Here is a 25,407-nt window from a genome sequence, read left to right on the forward strand (position 1 = left end):
CAGGAAGGGATGGGTTGGGGGAGGGATGGGGTCCCCCATCCTTAGGCAGGGTCGGGGAGCACGATGGGGGTCGAGTACCGTGATGCTGCCTGGGGAGAATTTGTATGGTTCACAGAGCAGTGGGGCTGCAGGAGGCTGAGGGCCCTTCCTGGCACACGCTGTGGGGACAGCTTGTGGGAACCCCCCTACCCTGCAGCCTGGGGTCAGCCGCAGCCACCCCTGGTGGGGTGAGACCCTCCCCAAACGTGGTGGGGGTTCCCTGGGGGAAGAGCAGCTCCAACCTGGCTGAGTGCAGAGCTGGGGCTCAGCTGCCCCAGAGCCTGGGGGTGCCCAGCGCAGGGCCAGCCCCCCCTGAGGAGAGCAAGGGTTCCCCCAAAATCCCAAACCCTCCTGGGCAGCCTGTGTTGGGGTGGGTGCCAAGGAGACCCCCACTCCCGAGGGAGACGCCAGTGGGTGCAGAGGGGATGGTGGGACAGGGACCAGGCAGGGTGGGCTCTGCCCTGGGAGTTGGGGGGGGGGGACACGGATGCTGCTCCCCGTGGTCAGGGTCCTCTGGCGCTGAGAGTTAGTTTTAGGGTGCAGGGGGGGGTCGCGGGGGTCCGGCTGCCGCCCGGCCCCGCTCCCGCGGGGCTGCATCGCGATACCTGGGGGACCCCCGGGGGGTCCTCCCGCTGCCCCCCACAGCCTGCACCCCGCAGGGGCAGAACCCGGAGCGCCGGGCCTCAGGACACCGGGGTGGCGGGGCTGCAGCCCGGCCGTCCTGCCTACCCGGCGGGGCCAGGGAGGGTGCCCCGCGGGGAGGGGGCGGAGGGACCAGCGGGGACCCTCCCTCAGCTCCGCGCCCGACGCCGGGCGGAAACAACCGGCTCCTGGGGAGCTTCAGGCGGCCTAGCGTCATACCCGGGCTGCTGACCAATCAGAAACGGGATCCGCGGTATAAAGCCCGCCCCTCGGCGGCGCGCTGACCAATCGGCGTCCAGGGGTGGGCGGGGCGCGGGGCGCACTCATGGCGCTGCGGCGGGCGCTGAGCGCGGCGGGGCGCAGGTGGGGACACCGGGGGCAGGGGGGGGTTCCCCGGGGCGGGGAGGGGTTCCCCGGGGCGGGGGGGCGCTGGGGAGGGTGTGCACAGGAGCGGGGAGGGGTGTAGGGGGGTGGCCTGGTGTAGCAGTGGTGCCCGGGGAGGGCGAGTGGGGTGCACGTGGAGGGATGCGCCCCAAAAGCGGAGGGGCTGTGCGGGGCGGGGGCTGCATCTTCGGGACCGGGGGGCTGCGGGGGGGGGAGAGGGGCGCACCCCTGCCTGGCTGCCCGGGGGACGCTGCGGAAAGGAGGGCTGCACCCCTGGGCTGTTGGGGACAGAGGAGGGGTCTGCACCCCAGCGCCCAGTGGGACCCCGCTTGGGGCTGTGGGGTGCGTGGGGATGGGACCAACCCGGGGTGAGGGGGGGGGGTTGTGCATCCCTAAACCCCTCTGTGCCCCGTCTGGGCTGTGTGGGGCAGGAGGGTCCCCAAGCACCCCTTCTGCCCCATCGCAGGTGGGAGCAGCAGCGCCTGTGCTCCGCGGCGGGGGGGGACACCATCTTCGCCGTCTCCTCGGGACACGGGCGGTGCGGGGTGGCCGTTATCCGCACCAGCGGGCCGGGCAGCCGCGGGGCCCTGCGGAGTCTCACCGGGCACCCCGAGCTGCCCCCGCCCCGCGTCCTGGCCCTGCGGCGCATCCACGACCCCGTCACTGCCGAAGCCCTGGACCGCGGCCTCATCGTCTGGTTCCCAGGTGGGGTTGGTGTCGGGTCTCGGTGTCTCTCCTAAGCCCCCCCACCCTCCCCACAAAGCCTCCTGGGGGTTGGAGGTGTTCGTCCTGCCACGGGAGGGGAAGGGACAGGGTGTGCTGGATCCATCTCAGGGTGGGGGGCTCATGGCGGTGGGTTGAGCCGTGTCCTGGCTCCGCAGGCCCGCGGAGCTTCACCGGTGAGGACTGCGCCGAGCTGCACGTGCATGGCGGGCCGGCGGTGGTGAGCGGGGTGCTGCGGGCACTGGGTGAGGCTCCCCCCCATCCTTCCTCCCATCCCTTCACATCCTGCCCTTTGGGTGGCTGCTGGAGGGTGCCCCCAGCTCGGGGAGGGGGCTCACCCTGGGGCTGGCAGGGCGGCTGCCCGGGCTGCGTCCCGCCGAGCCCGGGGAGTTCACGCGCCGAGCTTTCCACCGCGGGAAGCTGGACCTGACGGCGGCTGAGGGGCTGGGGGACCTGATCCGGGCAGAGACGGAGGCCCAGCGCCGGCAGGCGCTGCGGCAGATGGAGGGTGAGCTGGGACGGCTCTACCAGCGCTGGAGCGAGACCCTCACCCAGGTAAGGGTGTCAGGGCCCAGGCTCGGACCTGTGTTTCTCCACCAGTGCCTGGTGGCTTGGGGATACGGGGGTGGGCTGTCCCCACTGACCACCCACCCCTTGTCCCTAGGCTCTCGCCCACCTCGAAGCCTACATTGACTTCAGTGAGGATGACAACGTGGAGGAAGAGGTCCTGTCGCAAGGTGAGGGCTGGCAGGGTGTGGAGGCAGGGCTGGGACACGCCATCCCTGCTATCCTCTCCCCCCTCAGCCCCCCTCCCGCTCTCTCCCCGCAGTTGATGCCACCGTGCGGGCGCTGGAGCAGGAGATTGGTTCCCACCTGCGGGATGGGCGCCGTGGGGAGCTGCTCCGTGGGGGTGTCCGTGCCGTCATCGCTGGCCCCCCCAATGTGGGCAAGAGCAGCCTGCTCAACCTGCTGTGTGAGTGGGGTGCAGGGGGGCTGCCCTTCCCCAGGGACAGCAGCCGTGAGCGTGGGGGGGTGTTCCCAGCATCATCCCCTATGTCACATCACCCCTGCCCACCTCAGGCCAGCGTCCAGCAGCCATCGTGTCACCAGTGGCAGGGACAACGCGGGACGTGGTGGAGGTGTCCCTGAACATCGGTGGTTACCCCCTGGTGCTGAGTGACACAGCTGGGCTCCGTGACGCCACCGACCCTGTTGAACAGGAGGGGGTCAGCCGTGCACGGGACCGGTGAGGCTGGGAGGGGACAGGCTGGGGATACCCCCCCATTGCCAGGGCTGGAAGAGCTGGGGGGTGGCAGGATGTGGCCCCTTGCTCTACCGTGCTGCCTTCCCCCAGGCTGAGGCAAGCAGACCTGGTGCTGGCTGTGCTGGATGCTGCAGCGGTGCCCACTGAGCCAGCTGGGCTGGGGGCTACCCTGGGGTCCCTGCTGCCCCCCACTGCCCCTCCGTGCATCCTGGTGCTCAACAAGGCTGACCTGCTGCAGGGGGGCAGCGGGGCCCTTCGCGATACCTGCGCCTGCAGGGACTCCCTGCCCCCCACCACCCTCCTCTCCTGCCAGACGGGCGAGGGGCTCGACCACCTCCTGGAGCTGTTGGCGCAGCAACTGGCACAGCTGTGAGTGCCGGGGTACGGCGGGTGGCGGAGGGGGGGACACCCCAGCCACCCCGTTCTGGCTCAGGCTGGGTGCTCCAGGCTGCTTTATTCCCCTCCCCCAGGTGTGGAGACCCCCTGTCTGGTTCGCCCACCCTGACGCAGAGCCGGCACAGCCTCCACCTGGGCGGCTGCGTGGCCGCCCTGGCGCGCTACGAGCCGGAGCGCCGCCGGGACCTGGGGCTGGCGGCCGAGCGGCTGCGGTTGGCGCGGCGGCACCTGGGCCGCATCACCGGCCACGTGGGCGCCGAGGACATCCTCGACATCATCTTCAGGGACTTCTGCGTGGGCAAGTGAGGGGCAGGGCGAGGAAAGGGCTCCCAGCCGCCGTGCCGCCGGCCTCGAGGACTTGTGGGCAGGGGAGCTGGTGGCTCCGTGCCGGGATTAAACCGTGGTGCCTTCGGCAGCTCTGGCATCCTTCCCCCTCCCCGGTGCTGCGGGGCTCTGTTGTCCCTGTGCTTGGGCTGTGGTGCTTTCCTGGCCTGTGGGAGTGTGTCCTGAGCTCCAGGCAGGCGAAAGTCCGCTGGGAAAGGCCCAGTTTCCTGGCCAGGAGGAGAAGTGAGAGGCTAGAAAGGAAAAGCCACCCCAAACTTCCTCTCCTGGGGCTTCCCTCTCTGCGCCATGGTGGGGGCAGGGCAGGGCTTAGCACCCCTGTGGGGTCCAGCATGGTGCCCCTTCCCAGGGAACACAGCATGGGTGTCTTGGGACCCCCAGTGTACAGCCCCAGCCTGGAGAGCTGTGGGCTCCCCCCAACTCTTGCACCCAACCAGCAGCTGTGGGATCTGCAACCCCAAAGCAGGGTGAGGGGGCTCTCTGTGGACCCCCTGCCCTCCCACCCACCCCGACCGGGGCTCCAGAGGCACCTTGTGTTCCAGGATTATTTATAGAGGATCTCCAGGAAATCCCCTGGCAGCGAACAGGTCCTCCTGCATCCCAGCTGGGCTGCAAGGGGGGTGGCAGAGGAGCCCCTCCATCACCCCAATCCCACCCTGGGACTGTGCAGGGGCAGGGAGACTTGGCCATGTCCCCGTCCTTGGGCAGCTGAGGCTTGTGCCAGTATCCCAGGAAGGATGCAGCTGCCTGTATCCTGGGAGGGATGGTGTTTGGGGGACCCGAATGGGACCTGGGGGTGCTGGTGGGGTATGGGGACGCACTGGGAGGATTGCACGCTGCTGGCGAGGTGCTGGCTGGGGATGTCGTGCAGGCAGCCGGACGGGCAGGAAAGGCTCTTTCAACAGGAAGGAGCAGGAAGCAGGGTCATAAATCAGCAAGAGGCAGCTGTTGAGCCCTGCACCCGCTGCTGCGCCCCGGCCCCCCAGCCTGGCATGCCAGAGAGGCTCCCAGACAGGATGGGGCTGCTGGGGCTGGGCGGCTGGAGGCTTCCCGTGGGCGAGGAGGAGGGGAAGCCTGTGGCTGGGGATTACCCTGCCCTGCCAGGGCTGGATTTCGGGTGGGGGCTTATTGCAGCCCCCTCAAAGGGCCATGTGAAGCTGGGGTGGAGTGTTTCCACTCCCTGTCCCATCTGTTGTCTCAGCATGCACCCTCCACCCACCCCCCTACCCCTCCCTGCCCCAGGCATCCAGGCACACATGCAGCGAGCTGTGTTGGTGCTCAGGGCTGCCTGTATTTACAGCTGTGTCTCCAAGCGTTTGGGTACAAGTTGGGAGGAGACAAGCGGCCAGGAAGGGATGAGCACAGGGGCTCAGGGAAGGGGTTGGGGGGGTGGTGGCCCTGGCCCCCACCATGCTGGTGGGGAGAGGGTAGTGGCAGCTCCAGATGCTCCATCCCAGTTGGCGTTTGCTGTCTGTGCTGTGGGAAGCATCTCCTGGGCTTGTCCTTCAGCCCTTCGCCCCTGGTTGCTGTGCACTGCTTGGCCATTAGCCGCTGTGGAGAGGGCAGGATCAGGTCTGATTGCCCCTGGTATCCCCAGCACCCTTCACACCCTCAACCCAGTAGTCTCCCACACCCCCCCCTCCTCTCACCTGGGGTTCTTGGTGGACGTGTACTGGTCTATGATCTTCTGCACTGCCCGCTGGATCTCCTCCGTGTTGATTTTGCCTGGTGGGATGGAGCAATGGGGGCTGAGCTGTGACGGGCACTGGGTGGGACAGTGGCCCCCAGTATGCCTGGGGTGGAGAGGCTGGTCCCAAAGCCATCACCCCTTCAGGACTCACCCATATTCCCAAAGATGCCCTGGTTCCTCAGAGCATCAGCGTAGGCGCCTGTGCTGGCAAAGGATATCGGCCGCACGGCGCTCCCCGGCACCCGCGAGCCCGTGGCGTGGAATAAGGTGTCCATCTGGGGAGGAGAGCGGGTGGGGATGGTCAGTGTGGGTGGGGATGGTCAGCACAGGCGCTGCCACCCAGCTCAACGTGGCACCTCCGTGCCGAGGTCCCTGGTCCCTGCCCGGGGCGTGCTCGCGGCCGCGCAGCAGCGTGTGTGCAAAGGTGCCCATGTGAAAGGAAACAGGCATGGGGAGGGGTTGTGCAGAATTGCTTGTGCAAAAGCAAGCTGGGTGTGCAAAGCTGGGTGTGCAAAGCTGGGTGTGCAGAGCTGTGCATGCTCAGCCCCGGTGCCCGGGGATTCCCTCACCCTGGAGCCCATGCAGATGTTGAGCTGGTCCTTCAAGTACTGAGCCTGCGCAGCGGCTTTGCCCTTCTCCTCCAGCTCCTTGCCAAGCTGCTCCTTCTCCGTCAGCAGCTTCTTCTTCTCCTCCTGGCCACCCTTCACCTGCTTCTCAGCATCCTGCAGCCGCTTCTCCAGCACCTGCTTCTCCTTGGAGCAGTTGAGGTTACACTGGAGCAGGGTCACCTCGCAGACGCTTTTCCCCACGTACTTGGTCTCCCGTTCCTGCTGCCAGAGGAAAAGCCCCTCCGTGCGCTGCATCAGCAGGGAGAGCTGGTCGTGGATGTTGCTGCAGCCGTAGGCGCTGTCCCTGATGCGCTGGAAGATGTAGCTCATGTCAGCCCTCAGGGAGCTGCACTCGTGCTTCTGCAGCTCCAAGTTGGTCTTGGTGGACTCGCAGATGGTCTTGGTGGTGAGCAGGTCCCGCTGGCAGTTCTCCTGCTCCTGGGTGGCTTTGCTCAGCGTGGCGCTTGCCTTGCGGCAGTTTTCTTCCAGGTCCTTCTTGGCCAGGGCTGCCTGGTCCAGCTGGCTCTGTAGCAGCGCCTTGTCGGCTGCATGGGGAGGGAGGGGGGGCACAACACAGGGTTGGGGGGTGTGGTTTCCCCCCCCTCCCCACATCTCTCACACTGGACCTCAGGGTGACAGCCCTGCCTAGATGCCCTTGCAGAGGCTGTGGTGGGTCCCCAGGGGTTGCTGGGGGGTCCCGAGGAGGGTGGGAGGGGGGTGTCCCTTACCGTTGCAACTAGCATTGATGAGGCTGATGGTCATGTGGCACTCATCCAGCTTGGTCTTCTGGTAGGAGATGATGATCTTCAGGTCCTGCAGCTGAGATGGAGGGAGGAAGAAGGAAGGGGGAATCAGATCATCCTGCAAGGAGCGCCCCCAACCCAATAGCATCATCTTGACCCCCCTGCCCTAGGGTGGCAGTGAGAGTTTGAGGGCTGGGGCTGGGGGGGATGAGGAGGAGGGCCTGCAAGATTGGGACCCACTCAGCCAGGGGCTGCTTCTGAGATGCCAGAGCTGCAAGGAAAGTCCCCTCCCCAGCACTAAAGGAGAGCACATCGGCATCACCAGTGAGCTCTGAACCCCTCCTCCTCCCCCAATCCTTGTCTCCCCCCATGCTGAAGCTTGTGAGGCTGAAGCAAGGTCCCAGCTCCCTGCTGGCTCCAGGCATAGGAGTGAGGGGGAGCTTACCTCGGGGATGGGGTTGGGGGTCTGGGTGCTATTGCACTTATCCAGGTCCCGTTGCACCTTCTGGAGGAGGGTCTGTAGCCCTTGCTTTTCCTTGAGGGTGGCGTTGAGGGTGCGGGTCAGGTTGATGTTCCTCCCTCCCAGGGTGATGATCTTGTTGTAGCGGTCCTGCAGCTGGTCCTCCAACAGCCGGAGGTGCGTGTCGGTGCCCGCCTGCGCGTTGCCGTACACCATGAACAGCACCAGCCCCAGGATGATGAGGAACTGGATGAGGGAGGTGAAGAGGAAGATGTACTTCACGTAGAACCCACAGTCCCGCTTGGGTATCACCTCCTTGGCTTCCAAACCAAACTTGGCCATGGCGTAGCTGCTCTTCTCCATCCCACCGACGCTCTGCGCACCCCACCCCACGGCACCCCCCTTTCTAAGGGGGCCGCGCCGGGGCGGAGCTGGCTGCCGACAGCGTGTTTATATTGCTCTGTTTAATATTTCCTTCTGCTGGGCTCCTTCCTGCCTCTCCGGATGCCTTGAACCCGCCGGGTTATCATGACGCAGCTTCTGTTCGCAGGAGGACTATTGTTTCTGGTTGCTAACTGACGGGGGGCGAAGCCTGGGACCCTGCTCCCCCCCCCTGCCCTGGCTCTCTCCTGAGACCAGTTCTCACCCCAAAATAACTCCTGGCACGGTTGGGCATTGGGGATGCCCCAGGGAAGGAGACTCTGGGTGGTGGGGTGCTGGAGGAGGAGCCCACTGCCTGCGCCCAGCACCCCGGGTGGGTCCAGGGGCCACGTCCTCGCGATGGGGCAGTGGGTCCCTGCCAGCGCCCGCTGCGCGCCAGGCCGGTGGGGTGCTGGCACTGATGCACCACGTCTGCTCTCCGGCATCTTGCAGGCAGGGGAAGGATGCGGCCAGGCCCTGGCTTGCAGGTAGGGTGCTGGTGGGCTGGGGAGGGGGCTGTGGGGCTGTGGGATGGAGCCACTGGTGGGAACCTGCAGCTGACAGTACCCATGGGTGTTGTCACCCATGCGTGGGACCCAGGGGAGATGCTATGGGTTCTGTCCCCCACTGGGGACATCTCTGCTGGGCAAGGAGGAGCAGGTGGGGGGGAGCAAGGGGCAAATCCAGACCTCTCCATGCCCACTCATGGCACCGTTGGGACCCCAAGGCTGCTGAGGGAGCCCCAGCAGAGCATGTGGAGCAGGGGTGGCCCCCGCACTGCAAGCACTGCTGCGCTGGCTCAGCACAGCACGGAGGGAAGGAGCTGGGGTGCACTGCCTCCTCCACTGTCTCAGCCCAAGTCTGGGGTCCTCTGGGCCCTGCACTGGACTGAGGGGGGAGCCCAGGAGGGCAACGGTTGGGAACACAGAGGGTGCTCCTCTGTGCAGGGAGAAGGGGTTGCATTGGGTGCAGGCAGCACCATGGCAGGGACTGGAGGGAGGGGGGATACTTTCTGTCGGACCCTCAGCACCAGTGACCATCAACAAGGCATCTGGGCAGCCAGACCAGCATCCCCAGGACTGTGCTGAGCTGAACCATGCTTGGACCCTGGCCACGACCATCCCCTTGGAACCCTGGGCTGTGATGGAGGGGAGGACTGTGCCTGGGACCACCCCCACACACACACTTCCAGCTCTGCAGGATGCACAGCCAGGGATGGGGTGGGGGTTGGCTGAGGGGGCCAAGGTGTGGGGCTGCACCGGGTGCTGACCCCGAGCCGCTCGCTGTTTCCTGCCTTCTGGCTGCGCCGCTGTCCCTGGGGAGTGGGAAGTGTCTGCGATGGTGGTGATGGGGTCGGTCCCAAATCCATTCTCAGCTACTGCTGTTTCCTTCCTGAGCTGCAAATAACGGTGAGTCACCCCCCCCATGACACTCACGCTTCCCCCAGTTCTGCTGGACCCCTGACCCCAGGACGCCGGTGGCTTCACTGGTGGGATGCTCCCTCTGGCACCCACCCCAAGGGCTCCCTGCAGCCCCCTGGGATCACCAGGGATCCCAAAGAGATGTCTGCCTCCCGTCTCACACCACACACTCCTCCCCCCGGGGGGGCAGTGGAGGGCATGGCAGGGGGGGGATGGTCTTGGGGGGGGGGGGATGATCCCTCCTGGGGAGTGCAGGCAGGAGGAGGCCGGATGCCTGAGCGTGCTCTGCCTGCCCTCTGCACAGGATACCGTGGCGCTGGCAGCAGGAAAATCGGCAACTTTCCTGGAAACCTTCTTCAAAGCGGATCACGGATGCTGGGAAGCAACTGCAGACCAGCAGCAGCTGCTGAGCCCTGTGCCCCCTCCCCACCAGGGCCCCGGCTGGGTATCCCTGTCTCCCCCACCGAGGGTGCTGGCAGTGTTACAGCAGAGCCTGGTTAATGCTCTGGGGTGAGCAGGGCTGTGGGGACAGCTTGGGGTGGGGGACGCAGCTGGGAAGAGGGGGACAGTGAGGCTGGGGGCACAGGGACACGTCCCAGTGAGCAGAGCAGCCTTTATTCCCCGAATGCCTGGAGCACGATGGGTCTGGGGCATGAAGCGCTGGCGCTGACTGAAGAGCTGCCCCAAGCAGCTGGGGGGGGAGGGGAGTAACACCCCTCCCTTGAGTGAAACTCTGCCCAAAAGCTGGGTGACCGACCCCTCCAGCGCTGCCATCCTGCTGTGACATCGGGACATGCAGCAGCATCACGACAGGCAGTGGGATCAGGACACACATCGGGATGGAGACACACGGTGACCACCAGCATCCTCTGTCTGGAACCACTGGCTACAGTCAGATACAGCCAGGGCTGAGCTGCTGCGGGGCTCCAGTGCTAAAGGGAACTGTGGGACTGGGAATGATGGGCTCACAGGGCTGGGGGACTGGGTCTGGCCCCCAGCAGGGAGTGGGTCGGGGAGCTGCGGGGCTTCATCCCTTCCTGCAAAAGAGGGGAGGGCAGGCAGTGAGTCCCCCCACAGCCCCCGGCTCCTGCTCCCTTGAGCACACCGGTGACAACAGCACATGCTGGGCAGTGTGCCCCTGAGTACCAGCAAAGCCCCTTCCCCATGCTGTGCCCACCCCCCCCCTCCCCTCCCCAGCCAGGCAGGCAGCACCCCCAGAAAATACCGGGACGTGGGGCACCTGCGCCCGGCCGCTCGGACCCTCGGCCGCCGCTTCAGAGCGTCGATCTCGGCCGCGTAGTCCCGCCTGTGGGGAGAGCAGGGCAGGGTGAGGGGGTGTCCCCAGCCCTGGGATGGCAGGATGGGGTGGGGGGTCCCTACGGAGAGGGAGGGACAGGGCAGGGTGGTGGAAGGCCCAAGTCAAGGCTGGGTGTGGGGCTGGGGGGATAGGGGGGTGGGTGGATGCTCTGGGGTGCCCAACCCATGGCAGGGGACAAGGACCTTACAGGGTGGCCTCGAGGTCTCTCTGCGTGGCCTCGCACTGCTCCCCACGTGCCTGCAGCGCTCGCCGCTGCTCCGCCGCCGCCTCCAGCCGCTGCCGCAGCCCCAGCACCTGCTCCTCGCCCCGCGCCAGCTCCTCTGTGGGACAGAAGGGTCACCAAACCCCGGCACCCCAAAACAGAGTCTGCTGTGCCGGGTGTCGCTCCCAAAGGACATGGAGCTGGGGGACCCTCCCCTACCCAGGGTGGGATCCGTGCAGAGGGTGGACCCGCACCCCACACCGCTGTTCCCTGGGGATGGACAGAAGGACGCTGTGTCCAGGAGGATCTCACCTTGCAGAGCTGCCTTGCTGCGGGCCAGCTCAGCCCCTTCGCGCTGCAGGGCCAGCACCTTGTCCCTCAGCACTGTGGCGTTGGCCTCCAGCGTGGCCTGGGGAGAAGGGGGGACAGAGTGGCCCGGGATAGGGGTGGGGAGTGTCCTCCCATCACTTCTGCTGCTGCTGGCTGTCCCTCCTCACCCCGTGTCCCCAAGCTGTCCCCATGATGCTGGTGGCCTCAGGTCCTCCTGAGATGTTTCTTGAAGGGGATAGGAACATGGACTTGGGGGGGAAAAAATCCCCTCCCCCCCCCCCGGAGGGACCGCTCATCCCACTGAGGATGCTGATGGAGTGGGATGTGGTGGGAGCCCCAGGCCACTCAAGCACCCCGTGAATGGCATCCCAGGTGCCAGGGGTGGGATAGGGCCCCCCCCAGCCAGGTCCCCGAGAGGCTCCACAGCCCAGCCCCACTCCCGGCGCCAGCCCTGGGAAGCTGGAGCACTTTTCCAGCCTCTCCAGGCCATTGTTTGGCCGGATGAGCCCGGAGGGGCGTCGGGTCCTGGCTCTTCCTCCAGGCTGCAGCCACAGCACTGGGGCCAGGCCCTTTCCCAGCCAGAGCTGCAGCTAAAAATACCTGGGAGGAGAGAATCGGCAGGTCTGCGGCCCCCGCGGCCGCCGTGGGACGGGGTAATTACACGTGTGTGGAGCAGCTCGGTCACGGCTCAGAATAGCAGCCCCCAGCCAGGCACCGGCACCCAGGGGGGAGGCTGAGGGACCACGGCTGTGCCGATGGACAGGGACCAGCTCTCACTTTGTGGGGTGTCCCGTGCACCCCCAGAATCACAGAATCACAAGGTTGGAAGAGACCTTTGAAGATCATCAAGTCCAACCATTCCCATCCTGAGATAAACCAGATCCCTAAGTACCTCATCTACCCTTTCTTTAAACACATCCAGGGAAGGTGACTCAACCCCCTCCCTGGGCAGGGTCCCAGTCCTCCCATCCCTGGGCTGCCCCTTCCCAGCTTATCTTTGTGGCTAGCCTTTTCTCTCCAGGGCTTGCTCGCCTGCAGCCTCCTTTCCCATCAACACTGGGTTTCCACGAGCCTGGCTGAAATCCCCCCACACCCCCAAGGCCAAAGCATCACCTCAGTTTTGGTTACCAAGCTCTCCCAGGACACCCCCCCGCCCACCCTTAACTCCATCCCAGCTTCACTTTCCCCTGCATGCAGCCAGGTCGCTGAGGACCCTCCTGTCCCCATCCCCACCAGCACCTACCCCCCGTTCCCAGCAAGACACCAGGCTGGCGTTGAGCTTCCTGCCTTCGCTGCGGGCTCGGCCAAGCTCCCGCCGCAGACCATCCTCATCCCGCGCGCCCGCCGCTGCCGCCCGCTGCAGCCGGACCCGCTCCCGCTCCAGCTCGGCCAGGCGGTTGCCCAGCTCCCGGCTCTCGTTGGCCGCCCGTTCCTGGCAGCCCCGCAGCTTCCCCAGTGCCTTGGAACGCCAGACCATCACCGCCACCGAGACCGTCACCGACGCCACCAGCACCAGCAGCACCGCGCACAGTCCCAGCACCTTCAGGGTGGCTTTGGGGACGGCGGGGTCCATGCTGGAGGGTGATACAGGGCTGGGCATCCTCCCCGGCGGTGGCTTCCCGGGATGTGCCAGTGTCCCCAGGGCAGGTCGCTCCCTGGGTTGTTGTAATTGCTGCCTGTGGGGGTATTTTTTTCCTCACCAAACACCACTTTGGGCTGTGGTTTCTGGCAGGTCACAGCCCGGAATAGACTTTGTTTGTGCTGGAGGTGGGAGGATGCTCAGTGCCTGTGGCCAGCTGTGGGTCACAGCTGCAGCGACAAGTGGGGATGCACTTGGGTGTCAGTGGGTGGTGGAATGTGGGCAGGCTGCTGTCTGCCCAAAGGGGGTTCTGCAGCACCCCACCCTTGCCCCCACCGTGCAGCAGAGTCAGGGCTCTGGGTCTGCAAGAGCTGCCAGAGCAAAAAAACCACTGGATGTTCACAAAGTTTTATTGGAAACAGGTTAGAAGTCACCTGAGTGGGAACATCTATGGACCCCTCGACTGAAGGCAGCGCTGCTACATCTCTGCCCCCTCCTGCCCACACCACATCCTCCCCTCGCCCTGTGCACAGCCCTTGGCCAGAGGGAAACCGTTTCCCCAGCACTTTCCCACAGCAAACGGGGAGAGTTTGGTGAGCAGGAGGCAGGACTGAGTGGGCACAGCCCCTGCTGCCCCCCACATCCCCAAGCCACCCCCGGGGTGGATGGGGATGGTCCCTTCTCACAGGGAGTGAGTGGAGCTCATGTTCCTGCTGCTTTGGGGTCACAGGAGGAGCATCCCGGGGAGGAGCAGAGCCATGGGGCTGAGGGACACGGCCAGGAGAGCTTTTCCACCGAGTGCTGGCTCCTTGTGGCCTGGAGCTGGTGCTGCCGCTGGCGCTTGTCCCTGAGGAGGGATAGGGAGAGCTGGTGACAGAAGGTGGGGCTGGGGGCAGTGAGGGGGAGTGTGGGGCTCGGGGATACCCTGTGTGGACCCCCTCTCTGCATTCCAACCCCCTCCTGTGTCCCAGGGACTCAGGGGGGGAGAGCTGGGAGGGGATGGTGACTTTCATGGGACCAGGTTTTCATGGGACATCTGTGTCCAGACCATTCCTGGGCTGCTGTTCAGGAGGGGTTTTTGGGGGGGAGTTGAGAGCTGGTGAGGGGAAGGAATAGGGTTTCAGGATGGGGAAGTGCTGAGCCCTCTGATTCCGTCCTTGGGGACCAGCACCCCTGTCCAGCCAAGGCACAGGAGAAACTCAAACTGCTCTTTATTCCAGGACCTGTGCTACAATCTGGGGGGGTTGATGCTTTTCCTGCTGCTAGTTATCAGCAGGAAAACATCCCCTGAACCAAGGCAACACCAGCCAGCCCATCGCTGCCCCACAGGGCCCCAAAGCACTTGCGGGGGGGAGGGGGCACAGAAAGGCACCTTCCCAGGTCCTCTTCCTGCCACTGTGTGGGGCTGTGAGGAGGTGGGGTAGGTTGTATGGGGATATTTGGATATGGGATGGATATGGGATAGATATGGGATGGATATGGGCTGAGGGCTATAGGATGTGGGATGTGGGGAGCGAGATATGGAATACGGATGTGGAATGTGGGATGCCAGATATGGGGTGTGGGATGAAGGATGCGGAGTATGGGATGTGGGATGCAGAGTGTGGGATGCAGGACAGGGCTGGCACTGCAATGGGGGATGTCACAACAGAGCAGATCACCAAATAAACCCAAGTCCAGCCGAGGTGGTACCTGCCCAGAGCAGCCCAGACCAGGTCAATAACTGAGGGGATGAGGGGTCTGGTGGGGGGGATCCTGCCCTCACCATCTTTCCACAACCAGCTGCATGCCAGTGCCACCATCCCTGCCACCACAACTGTACTGGGCTGCTAAGACACCCCCCCACCCCAAACCCCAGTGCAGAGCTCTGGCACGAGTCACCTGGCCCCAGGGATGCTCCGGCTGTATCCTGGCACACGGAGTCAGCGGCCACCGCCTCACCTTTCCTTCCCCCAGCTCCAGAAATAGCTGTTCCACTTGGTATTTTTATTCTGCTGCTCCATGTGATATAAAAAGCAATGGCTGTGAAATTAAAACCACACAAAATATTTACCAAACTTCGAGTTTTTGAGTCAGAATTCTCAACATCTGGAGAATCAAAAGGCTCTGGCAGATTGGGTGAGCTGTCAGAGCAAAGGCTTTAAGTGTGTTGTTATTATTTATGGTCTGGAGCCTGTGGAGGAATGAAGGCCAAAGGCTTCAAAAATAGCTCGAAAAATGGGAATGGATGTTTTTTCCAGAAGCAGCTCGCTCTGAACAGTGAGATACTGAGATGCAACTCTTAAAAAATATATCTAAAAAGCAACTGGGAGAGGAATGTGCATCGTCAAGGGCTGCCCCGGAGCCACCCTGGCACGGTGGAGCTCAGCCATCCCCACAGCATCCCAGCTGGGGCTTGCTTTGGAAAATAACTACCAGCTCTCTGGGCAGAGCCTTTACCTTTTCCTAGTGTTTACCCCCAAATCCTGGCTCCCAGCAGCTCCTTTCCCTGGGGACACACACACCCCGATACCTCCCGGCGCCTGTGCTTGGGAGGGGTTGGGGTTCTCTGGCCTCCAGCTTGTCCATGTTCGAGGACCGTTTGTTTTCCTCCTCGGGCAGGTTGTCTGGAGGGAGTGCCGGGAGCAGAGCAGCGTCTCTTGGCCAGACTGCCTGGAATTCAGCAGCTGGATCTGGCCTGGCCCCACCATCGCGGCAGAGACGGGGAGCTGGCACCTCCTGAGTCCCTCCCCTGCCGCCAGGCACCCGAGGATGCTCCGGTTTGGGGGTACTCGGGGATGCTTGGGGGTGGCGTCCTTATGGATGCTAAGGGATGCTCTAGTTTGGGGTCCCCAAGGATGCTCAGTATCAGTGCCCCCCCAAGGATGCTTGGGCTCAGGGTCACTCCAGTTGAGGGTAGGGGATGGAGGAGGCACCTCTGCACCCCCCCTGAGGCTGGAGTCTTGGGCAGGATGTGGCCCCCTGAATCAGCAGCGCTGGGCATGGTGCAAAGGAGAGAAGCCAGCAAGGAGGGGGCACATTTTTAGGCTGCCAGGAGCCAAGACCTGCACGCAAGGCAGCTCTGCACCCTGCTCAGCCCACACCCCACTGCTTGTCCCCAGGAAGGTGTTCAGGCAGTGCAGCCCCCAGCCCCTTGGGGGGCTGAGAGGGACGGTCTGGGGCAGGCACAGCGCCTCAGCTTTTCCCTTTCATCCCGTGCCTGTTCCTGTTCCCTTTCAGCCTGAAACGTGGGGTTCTCTCCTATTTTGAGCTGGCTTTTCGGCTGGTTTCTTTTATTATTTTAATTTAGGCACTGTCATTATATTTTCCATTATTTAAAGAAGAAAAAAAAAAGAAAAGAAAAAAAGAAAAGCAAGCCAGTGAGCAGCTTCCCAAGGCCCTTTCCAGCTCAGAGCAGCTTTTGTTCCCAGCCAGCACCGGGACGTGCTCATGGGGCACATCATGCAGCACCCCCTCCCCATGTTCTGTGCCCCAGCTCCCTCCTCCCCATGGGCCCAGTGGGGATTTTAGGGAGGGGTATGAGCCCTGATACAGGGATGCAGTGGGGAAAGGGGTGGGCTAAGGAAACAGCAGCCCTATCTCTGCTGCAGGGGCCCCAGCAGCACTGAAAGACGTGCTGACACGCCAGCACACCATCCTGCTCATTTATGTTGGGCTCCAGCCATCCCTAATTGCTGGGGGGGGGGGGAGTGGGACGGGAGCTGCCGGCTCCTGGGCTCCTTTTTCCCTTCCCTGCTTTGCTGTTGCCTTTTGGCTGGGGTCTGGGGGTAACAAGAAGCAGCTGTGGTCCCCACCACCCCACCCTGCCCCACCTGCCTTTCTCATCACCACAGGGATCTGCACTGCAGCACAGAGAGGGGTTCTTGCTGTACCCCCTGGCCTGCATCCTACCATCCCTCCATCCCAGAGCTCTCCCAGGATGTTTCCATCTGCCTCTCATCAGAGCTGGGTACGCGTGGGGAGTGGGGCAGTGTTGCACCCACACCTCACCCACCCTGAAACCCATAGCCAGAAGGCTCCACGTCCCATCTTTTGACCCAGGCCAGGGGTTGGGGGTTGGGGGGGTGGTGGTGGTGGGGGGGATCCTTGCTGCTGCCCCATCGCAAAGCTGAGCCAGGAGTTTTGCCCCCTGAGCCATTGCGCTGCAGAAACCTCCCCTGAGGTCTTCATCCTGCAGCCTGTGGGGGTCCTGTGGGGGGTCCTTGCCCCCAGCCCCATGGGTACCCCACTCTGCAGCCACCACAGGGTGTGCAGAGCCACGTGCCAGCGGTTTCTGCTGACGATGAGGAGAATTAGAGACAAAAGCATCCCATCTGGCAGGCTCGGGCTCTCCACGTGTAATCGGTGTCCTGGGCTGGGCTCTGAGGCTCAGCATTGCCTGGAAGCTGGGAGGGGCTGGGGGGGGGGGTATTTTGGTACCCGATGATGCTCCACAGCACATGGGTGGGGTGTGGGTCTGTCCAGCTCAGGGGGCATTTGGGGCTGGAGTTGGGACTGAGGAGATCCTTGTCCCTGTGGCTGGAGGGGGCCAGACCCTTGGGATGGGGTCTATGGGTTCAGCTCCACCGAGGGTCCCACACCTGGGGGGAAAGGGGCAGGGGAGCAGCAGGAGGATTTTTGGCTGCAGCCCCCAGCCCAGCCCCTGACCCCAGGCACATTTCCAGCCCTCGGGAATGTGGGGCTGGGCTGGACACCCAGCACGGACCTCCAGCAAACCCAGCACATCACTGCCTGTGCATCCCTGGCTCCTCCGTGTCCCTGGCTTTGGGGGAGCCCCCTGACCACCTCTCTGGCTCTTCCCCTGGCCCTGCATCCTCCCAGCACCCTATGGCACGAACAGCTGTGAGCATAAGGGGGCTGCAAGCAGAGGATTCAGACCGGACACTTTTTGTCCTTTTTCGCCCCATTTTTGTCTTCCCAATGCCATAAATAGCAGCAGAGCTGCAGGAGCTGCTTCCATCTGCCCAGCCTGAGCAGCTGCCTCCAACCAAGCCAACCAGATGGTGGAAAACAATCCTGCCCACTGGCCTCCCCCCAGCCCCCCCAGCCCCCCGGTGCTGTGGCCAGTGGTGCCCATGGGGAAGGACCCCGTGGCAGGGGACACGGCAATTCCTGTGCCCCTGAAGACAAGCAGCACCCGGGATTTGGGGAGGGGGGTGTGTGGGTGTGTTTGGGAGCCCCACAGTGAGGTGGTGGCATTTCAGGTGCCCCCTCCCACCTCACCCGCCCAACATCCCAGCGTCGGGCCAGGCGGGGTGGGGAGCGGGATGGGATTTGGCCACTGGTTTGGCGAGCGCCCGTCCCCCTGCGTGCCCCCTTTGATCTCGTGAGCGGAGCATCCAGAACAAGGCTGAAAAAATGCCTCGGGGCGGCCAAACCGCGTTGTAAAAGGGAAACGTTGTCCCGGGAGCGGAGCCGGGGGGAGGCGGGGGGGGGGGGGCGGGGAGGTTGGCCCCATAACCAGCCTGCTCCATTACAGCATCCGCCGGGAGCTGCGGGTGGGAGGGAGGGAGGGTGGTGGTGGGGGGGAACGTTGCCGCCTGTGAAACCCACCCTGGGTGGGACAAACAGACGACAGACAGACAGACAGACCCCTGCTCTTTGCCTTGGTGTGGGTACCCAGCCCCTGTGTCAGGTGCATCCCCGTGTTGGGGGATGATGCTCTCCTCACCCCCCCTCCCCAGCTGCCACGTCCCCCAGCCGCGGGGACCTGGCTCGGTTCCCCCCACACCGCTGCCAGCCGGCTGAACCCAGCCCAAGGCAAACAGGAGCCACCGGCGCGGTGCTACCGTACAGGGCATGAGGCGCCGGGGCAGGAGCTGGGGATGGAGGGGACGACATGGGGGTCTGGGCACCCCCAGAGAAGCCCAGCAGCCAGGCAGGTGTACACACAACCATATATTTTTGTAATAAATAATGTACAAATCCATACATGCCCTCGGTGTGCACTGGCAACGCTGCCACAGGGCCACATCCTGCTCGCTCGCTGTCCCAGCACACCCCAGGAGTTGAGAAGGGGGGGGTCCCGGTGCTGGGGAGGGTGGGAAGGGGTAAGAAATGCCTCGGGTTTGTTTCTGTTGGGTGGGTTTTTTTTCCTAGGAAAACATAGTTGGAACATTTTCCTCCCCGATGGCAAAATAGAGGAGTTGTTGGCTGCAGGATGGGTGCAGGATGAGGCCCGGACAGGACCTGTACTGAGCTCAGGTGAAGGTTGTGGGGATGGAGCCTGGTGTCCCTGGCACACCGCCGAGCCCCCGTGCCACAGCCGGAGAGCTGGCACCAGGCTGTGCCAAGGCAGAGAGCAGGAGGGGCATTTTATCCCCGTCCTGGGAGGGGGATCCCTAAAAGACACCCCCCCCTTCTGTTTCCCGGCCGGGTGCAGGGCAGAGATGCAGCGGGTGGTCCCAGCTCCTGTCACCCTTGGCCAGTGCCAGCCCTGGCATGGGCACAAGGGACCCCCCCGCCAAGGGGCACAGGGCAAAGTGCCAGTCAGGGGACCCCTCCCCATCCCAGCCCCTTCCCCTATTGGCTTCCACCCCCTCTTTTATTCTCTTTTATTTAAATAACCCCTGTGGGGCCGTGGGCCTGCTGCTGGCACCACCGGCACCGCGGTCCCTGGGGCTGAGCACCAAGAGCTGCCCCACATGGGGCTGGGGGCGAGGGCAGGGGCAGCATCAGGGAGGGGCAGCTGGCGAGGCCAGCGGGGCTGCCTGCTGTCACTCCCTCTCCCCACAGCGTTGTGGTCCCCTGCCCCGCTGTGTCCCAGGGGCACGGCAGGAGGGTCCCACTCCTCGTGTCCCCTGTGTGTGTGTCCCCCCTCGGTCGTTATAAATGAGTGCAGGTAAAAGCGGTGGGGAAAGGGAGGGCAGAGCTGAGCCAGGGAGGGGGCACGGGGCAGGGGGCACGGTGCTCACGGCTGCCCCCAGGTCCGGCCCATCCTCTGCCGGCTGCTGGGGCTCCGGCGGGTGGCCGTGGGGCCCGGGGCTCGGGCACCAGAGGCGAAGTCCAACACCTCGGGGGGAGCTCGGCGCATCTCGCTGCTCCCCATCTCCCGGCGGATCTCAGCCAGCGCCTCAGCCGGGGCCGTCAGCAGCCGCTGGAAGAAGCTCTCCCGCCCCGCCGGCCGCTCCTGGCAGGTGAAGGTGACAGCCGTGCCGGTGTCCGCCTTCATCTCCCGCGAGAAGCCGTCGGAGGTGCCATCGAAGCAGCGGCCGATGGCAATCTCCTTGGCCAGCCGCGGGTTCTGGTCCGTTACCGTGTAGATACCGTAGTTGTGACCCAAAGGGTCGACCGGCGCCAGCATGGTGAAGGCAGCGGTGTGGTTGTTCTCTGCCACGGGCGGGTGACGGCTCAGGTACTCCCGGAGGAGGCTGTTGACGGCTGTGCGGCGGCAGCTGCCTTGAGGAACAATGGAGACCAAGGTGCGATCCACCAGGCTCTGGTCAAAGAGCATCCCGCTGCACTTGAACTCCACGCAGGCACCTGAGGTGTTCTCCAGCAGCGTGTCCCGCACGCTACGGGTGTCACGCAGCCCGTAGAGCTGCCCCCGGGTGCGGGGGTGGCTTCCCCCAATGTTTCGGGACCTCACCATATACTCCTGCGGTCCCTCGATCTGCACCTTGATGAAACAAGCCCTGAACTCCTGAGGGTTGGGCCACCAGGAGAGGTAGTCGCCAGTCCAGGAGGTCAGGTCGCTCTCCTTGAAGGGTACCACGTTGTACTCATACTTGTCCACCTCCACGCGGTAGAACCGGAGGTGGTTGGCGCTGACCGGCGCTTCCTCACACTCCTTCAGGCTCCGATAGGGGTAGATGGGGCCGTTGGTCTCATCGACGTTGTTGGGGTCGGGCTTGGCCACGTTGATTTGGAAAGCCGTCTTCTTCAAGTTGGGGTCATCGTGGTCCAAGCGGCGGTAGCCCAGCTTGCCCAGGTAGGGCTGGGACACCCCCACAGCGTTGGGGTTGAGCTTGGGGCTGGAGGCCACAGCTTCCAGCTCCTCCCCACCCAGCGTGGCGGTGACGTATGCTGAGTAGGCGTCGGGGCGCTGGCCGTCGCAGAAGGCAGGCAGGCAGGCACCGTTGGGACCCGTCACCACGCTGTCAAAGCGGCCCCATGCCCGGGGGTTGGCCGGGTAGCCAGGCTGGGGCTCCAGGTTGATGAGGCTGATGACCACCCCTTCCAGCTGTTCGTAGGGGTTGAACTTCTCGTTGCTGTAAGCCCTGACCTTGACAAAGCACCGTCGGTCCTCCGGCACGTCCAGGTTGAAGAGACGCCGCTCCCGGATCTCCAGGTTCCCCACAAGGAAGGTCCTCTCCTCCCTCTTCCCTCGGCTCCCCTGAGCCGGCCGGAGGACCCCCTCCTCCTCCCACAATCCGGTCTCGGGGTTCAAGGACCATAACTTCATCTTCTGCAGGTGCTCTGGCATGTGGACCTGCCCCGCATCCATCCGGACCTCCACCGGCCCCGTCTGCAGCGCCGCCCCGGTCTCTCCTTCCCGAAAATCCACGGCAAACATGCCGTAGGTCCGCAAAGGGACGATGTCCCCCTCGGCGTCAGCAAAGCTGAGGTCACTGGAGGCAGCGCTGGCCGTCGCCACATCCCTAGGGTCCAGGAAGGTGACGCTGGCTTTGACCGTGCCCCTGAAGACCTCCCCAGAGGGACGGAGGAAGGTGCCGGCGGGAAGGATGAGCTCCCCAACAGGCTCCCGGCCGCTCGCCTCCCCCAGAGGGATGGCATTGCTCCGGCTGCCGTCCAGATCCACCGGCTCCTTCTTCCGCAGCATCTTGACCTCCTGGTAGACGGCACCACCGCGGCGGTTGAAGGGCAGGACCTTGACAGCATCCACGAAGCGCTGCTGCCGGTCCACGAAGCGAGCCACCAAGCGCTGCGTGTCCGGCGGCACCTCGATGGTGAAGGAACCCTTGTAGCCGGTGAAGCCGACCTTCCTCCCGCCCAGGAAGATCTGCCCGAAGCGCAAGGGCTCGCCGGTGTCGGCCGCCGTCACCCGTCCCTGCACCAGGATGCGGGGCTGGGCGCAGGGTCCGCAGCCGCACTCGGCCACCACCTTGATGGGCAGCAGGGAGCCGGCGCAGGGGACCTCCCGCAGCTCCATCCTCCGCACCCCGCAGCAGCGCCCTGTCTCTGCCCGGCAGCCTGAGCGGTTGGAGGGGCTGCCGGCGCACGGGGCAGCGGGGCAGCGACCCACGTTGTAGTAACGGGAGCCGTCGGCGCTCTGCGGGCACTCGCCCGGCAGCTCCACGAGGCTGGGCTCAGGCTCTGGCTTGCAGCTCTGTTGGCCCTGGGCTGGGGGATGGGGAGATGAGGGTGGGGGTTAGGGTTAGGCTGACCCTCCCCACCACAAGCCCCCATCCCAGGATGCCGCTAACGAAGCCCGGCCTGCTCTCACCCAGCACGGTGAGCTGTGCTGGTGCCGATTTGATGGCACCCGCCTCAGTGCTGGCTTTGCAGTGGTAGGTGCCAGCCTGCTCCGGCGCCAGCCCCCGCAGCACCAGCCGGCTGCCATACCGGTACACCTTCCTCTCCAGCAGCGTCCTGTTGTGGTACCTGCCAGGACAGGGATGGGCTCAGCACGGATGTGGCCATGGTCGCCTTTCCCTCCATTCCCAGCCCCGGCTTCCCGCTGCCCCAGCCCCCGCTCACCAGTAATATTTCTTGGGGGTGGGGGTGCCGGAGGCTTTGCAGCAGAAGGTCACATCCTGCCCCACCACCCGCACCTTCGCCTGGGGGTGCAGCACCATGTAGGGCTTCTCTGCAGGGAAAGAAGGCGGGAGGTGAGCCACGGTCGCACCCCTAGATCACCCCCCACCCCACTGCACATCCTTCTGGGGAAGGGTCCCGCAAGGGGGGGGGTCCCCGGCACCACGATGCTCACCCAGCCTCTGCATCACCACGTGTGCCACAGCCACGCCGGAGCCGTTGGAGATGATGGGTGCCAGTCCTGGGGCGAAGCCCTCGCGGTGGGCGCTGACGTTGGCAGGGGTGCCCTCACACAGCCCCCCCGGCGCAGCGAAGCGCCCGTGGACATCGCTGCGGGCCAGCAGCACCGGCCGGCGACCCTCCAGGTAGATGCGGGCGTCTGACAGTGCCGTGCCGGTGGCGGAGACGACGGTGCCCCGCAGCGCCAGCGTAGGGCATGCTGCGGGGCAGCACGGCGCTCAGACCCTGAGGCCGGCGGCACGGCCACGCGGGTCAGGGGCCGCGGGGAGCGGGGTGGTCCCCACATCCCTGAGGGCAGGTACCTGGGCAGGGCGAGGGGGGACATTTCTGCACCTCGGCAGGGCGGCCGGCACACGGCACTTTCTTGGTGCTCTTGGTGGTCTTGCAGCTCCGGCGCCGGACGCGTGTCCCGGCGCTGCCACAGCTGCGGGAACAGGGGCCCCAGGCACCCCACGCTGTCCATGCTGGTTCTGCGGGGGAGATGCTGGGAAACGGTGCTGCCCCCCCCTGAGCCCCCAGCCTGGGGTGGCCAGGGTGGGAAGGGGGGTGTTCCCCCATCTCCAGGAGGCTCCATCCATCTGCCTGTGCCCAGCCAGCCCTGGCTCACCCCTACCAAGCTGTTTTTCCCTGTGCAGCCTCTGTTATTGCCATTAAGCTGACGATGTGCAGGCAGCATCAGCTGGACACTGGGGCCAGCAGAGAAGCCAGAGACAGCTGGGGGCTGAGGGGGGGAACAGGTGGGTGGCAGGACCCCTACCTGGGCAGGGTCCCACGCTGCATGGCCGTCGCTCCACGGCTTTGCCCTTGCACTTGAGCTCCTTGAGTGCAGCTGCCAGCCGGGCGTTGACGCAGCGACGTGTGCGGGTCTGGGTGCCGCTGCTGCCACAGGCACTGCGTGAGCAGGGGCTCCAGGAAGACCAGTGCGACCAGTAAATATGCTCTGGGAGGGGAGAGGAATGCAGATGTGTTAACTGGGATCGCCCCATCCACATCCCTCTCCATGGTGGGATGAGGGGATCCCGGTTAACGTCCCCACTGGGATGATGCTCATGCACCCAAGGGGAGGTTGCTGGATGTTTTGGGGGCAGGGTGATGATCAAGGGGTGAGTGCAGCAATGGGAATGGATACCACCCCTCCCCAGAAACTCCAGCAGGGTCCAGGGGGGTGGGATGCAGCAGGGACAGGCACTCACCCAGCGGGCAGAGGAAGCGGATGTGGTAGTTGGAGCAGGTCTTTCCCTGTGGCTGCTCCTTGTTGACGCAGCGAAGACCCTTCTTGGGGCTGACGTGCACCACCTCACCCACCTCTGCAGGCAGCTCCCACTCAGTGGTGCGGGCCTGAATGGCCACCGGCCGCTCGCAGACGCGGCCGCGGTAGTAGAAGCGAATGGCGTCCAGGCTCTCGTAGTCGCCGTCCCCCCCGGGGTGGTCGATGTTGAACCAGGACGTCCACTCGGCTCCTTTGCCTGGGATGGAGCGAGACTGGAGCTGCCCCACCCATCCCAAAGCACCCTGGGGTGGGCTGGGGGGAGCTTGGGGACATCGGGGGCTGTGTGGAGAAGGGATGGGTGGGTGAAAGCCCGTGGGAATGGAGGGCACCAGGGGATGCAGCCCCAGGGAGGGTGTGAGGGTGCTTTGGGGCAGCACAGGGGGGGACATGTCCCCTCCCAGCCTGGCATGGTGGGCATTGTTCTGTGCAGCCCTTTGGGGTGTGTCCTGGCTGGGGCCTTGGGGACTGCTGTACCTGCCGTGTCCAAGTCAAGGTCTTCCAGGCTGGGAGCTGCTTTCCAGGGCTTCCCTGCCACGCCACTCTTGGCCAGCTCTGAGTCGTTCTCCAGGGGCTCTGCAGGAAGGATGGGGGAGAGCACCTGCTGCTGTGGCACCCTCTCCCCAGGGCACCCAACAGTGCCTGGCCGGTCCCTTGCCAAGCCACAGGCACCAACATCATGCTGCAAAGCTCAGTGCAGGCATGGACCACCTCCCAGCAGGGATGGGGACCCCTCAGCATCAAGATCCCTCCTTCCCGTGATGCGGAAGAGGGAGGCAAGTGAGATGTCCACATCAGCACAACCATCACTCCAAGCTCCAGCAGCAAAACCCAGAGTAAAACCACAGTGTGGGGTTGTAACCCAGCCAGCAGCAGCCACCCCAGGAGCATTTTGCTGTGGGTGCCCCATGGACACCCCATGGGACCAGTGGGCACCATCCCTCCACCAGCAGCAATCCCACGGCAGCAGGGACCCGACCCTGCAACCCCTGTCCCCTCTCCAGCTAGAAGGGAGCTGGGGGCATCCACCACAGTCCCCTTGTGTCCCCAGACCAGGGACATACCTGGCTTGGTCTCACATGGATGCTGCCCCTGGCACGTTGCAGAGACCCCTGCAAGGCTGGGGGACCTCAGCACTGAGGGGAGGGGGCAAAAAGCCTCAGACACCTGTGGGTGCTAGAGCAGGCAGGACAGGCAGGGACGTGGTGCAGGACACATCCCCATCCCTCTGTGGTGACATGGCCCAGGGAGGACAAAGCTGCCCTGAGCCACACCAATGCATCCCCCACCAGCAGATGCCATCCGGCCAGTCCCTGGCCATCACCACGACCCTGGCACATCTGTGGTCCTGGCACACATCTGGCCCTGGCACACATCTGGCCCTGGCACACATCTTGCCATCCCACCTGCACCCTGCCCATCCCTCCCGCACCCTGCCCCGCATCACCGCTGCCAGGCCCTGGGAGGGCAGGGGTGCCCTTGGCCACCGGCACGGACAGGGTCCCCACGCTGCGGTTCGACGGCAGGACCCCCAGCCTTACCTGGTGCCCTGGCACCGTGCAGGGCGGCGAGAGCCAGGAGGGCCAGTGCCAGCTCCCCCATGGCTGCCTGCGCGGCGGCCG

General features: G+C 64.7%; 3 protein-coding genes across 3 annotated transcripts; 1 reads left to right on the top strand and 2 right to left on the bottom strand.

Annotated features, from left to right (window-relative positions):
• Positions 1-1,006: 1,006 nt before the first annotated feature.
• On the top strand, positions 1,007-3,863 carry GTPBP3 (GTP binding protein 3, mitochondrial; the record flags this gene model as incomplete). Its single annotated transcript, XM_084276149.1, has 9 exons — positions 1,007-1,044; positions 1,532-1,770; positions 1,947-2,033; positions 2,141-2,343; positions 2,453-2,525; positions 2,618-2,761; positions 2,869-3,034; positions 3,143-3,421; positions 3,523-3,863. The coding sequence occupies 9 exons, from the start codon at positions 1,007-1,009 to the stop codon at positions 3,752-3,754; spliced, it is 1,461 nt and encodes a 486-aa protein (XP_084132275.1). The 3' UTR covers positions 3,755-3,863.
• Positions 3,864-4,956: 1,093 nt separating this feature from the next.
• On the bottom strand, positions 4,957-7,655 carry PLVAP (plasmalemma vesicle associated protein). Its single transcript, XM_084276523.1, has 6 exons — positions 7,277-7,655; positions 6,817-6,907; positions 6,050-6,633; positions 5,632-5,755; positions 5,440-5,515; positions 4,957-5,341 (listed from the first exon to the last, which is right to left on the bottom strand). The coding sequence occupies exons 1-6, from the start codon at positions 7,652-7,654 to the stop codon at positions 5,335-5,337; spliced, it is 1,260 nt and encodes a 419-aa protein (XP_084132649.1). The 5' UTR covers position 7,655; the 3' UTR covers positions 4,957-5,334.
• Positions 7,656-19,471: 11,816 nt separating this feature from the next.
• On the bottom strand, positions 19,472-25,387 carry CILP2 (cartilage intermediate layer protein 2; the record flags this gene model as incomplete). Its single annotated transcript, XM_084276336.1, has 9 exons — positions 19,472-21,864; positions 21,968-22,125; positions 22,222-22,330; positions 22,454-22,717; positions 22,821-22,988; positions 23,276-23,458; positions 23,712-23,984; positions 24,263-24,361; positions 25,327-25,387. The coding sequence occupies 9 exons, from the start codon at positions 25,385-25,387 to the stop codon at positions 19,472-19,474; spliced, it is 3,708 nt and encodes a 1,235-aa protein (XP_084132462.1).
• Positions 25,388-25,407: the final 20 nt, after the last annotated feature.

This window comes from Gallinula chloropus (assembly GCF_964237585.1).
Source record: "Gallinula chloropus genome assembly, chromosome: 28".
Taxonomy (NCBI): Eukaryota; Metazoa; Chordata; class Aves; order Gruiformes; family Rallidae; genus Gallinula; species Gallinula chloropus.

Excerpts from the sequence above, each read along its gene's own strand:
- PLVAP (XM_084276523.1), bottom strand. The coding sequence starts at position 7,654 with ATGGAGAAGAGCAGCTACGCCATGGCCAAGTTTGGTTTGGAAGCCAAG. Across the intron at positions 6,634-6,816 it reads CATCAATGCTAGTTGCAACG|CCGACAAGGCGCTGCTACAG; the intron begins GTAAGGGACACC and ends CTCCCCATGCAG. Across the intron at positions 5,516-5,631 it reads GGGCATCTTTGGGAATATGG|GCAAAATCAACACGGAGGAG; the intron begins GTGAGTCCTGAA and ends CCATCCCACCAG.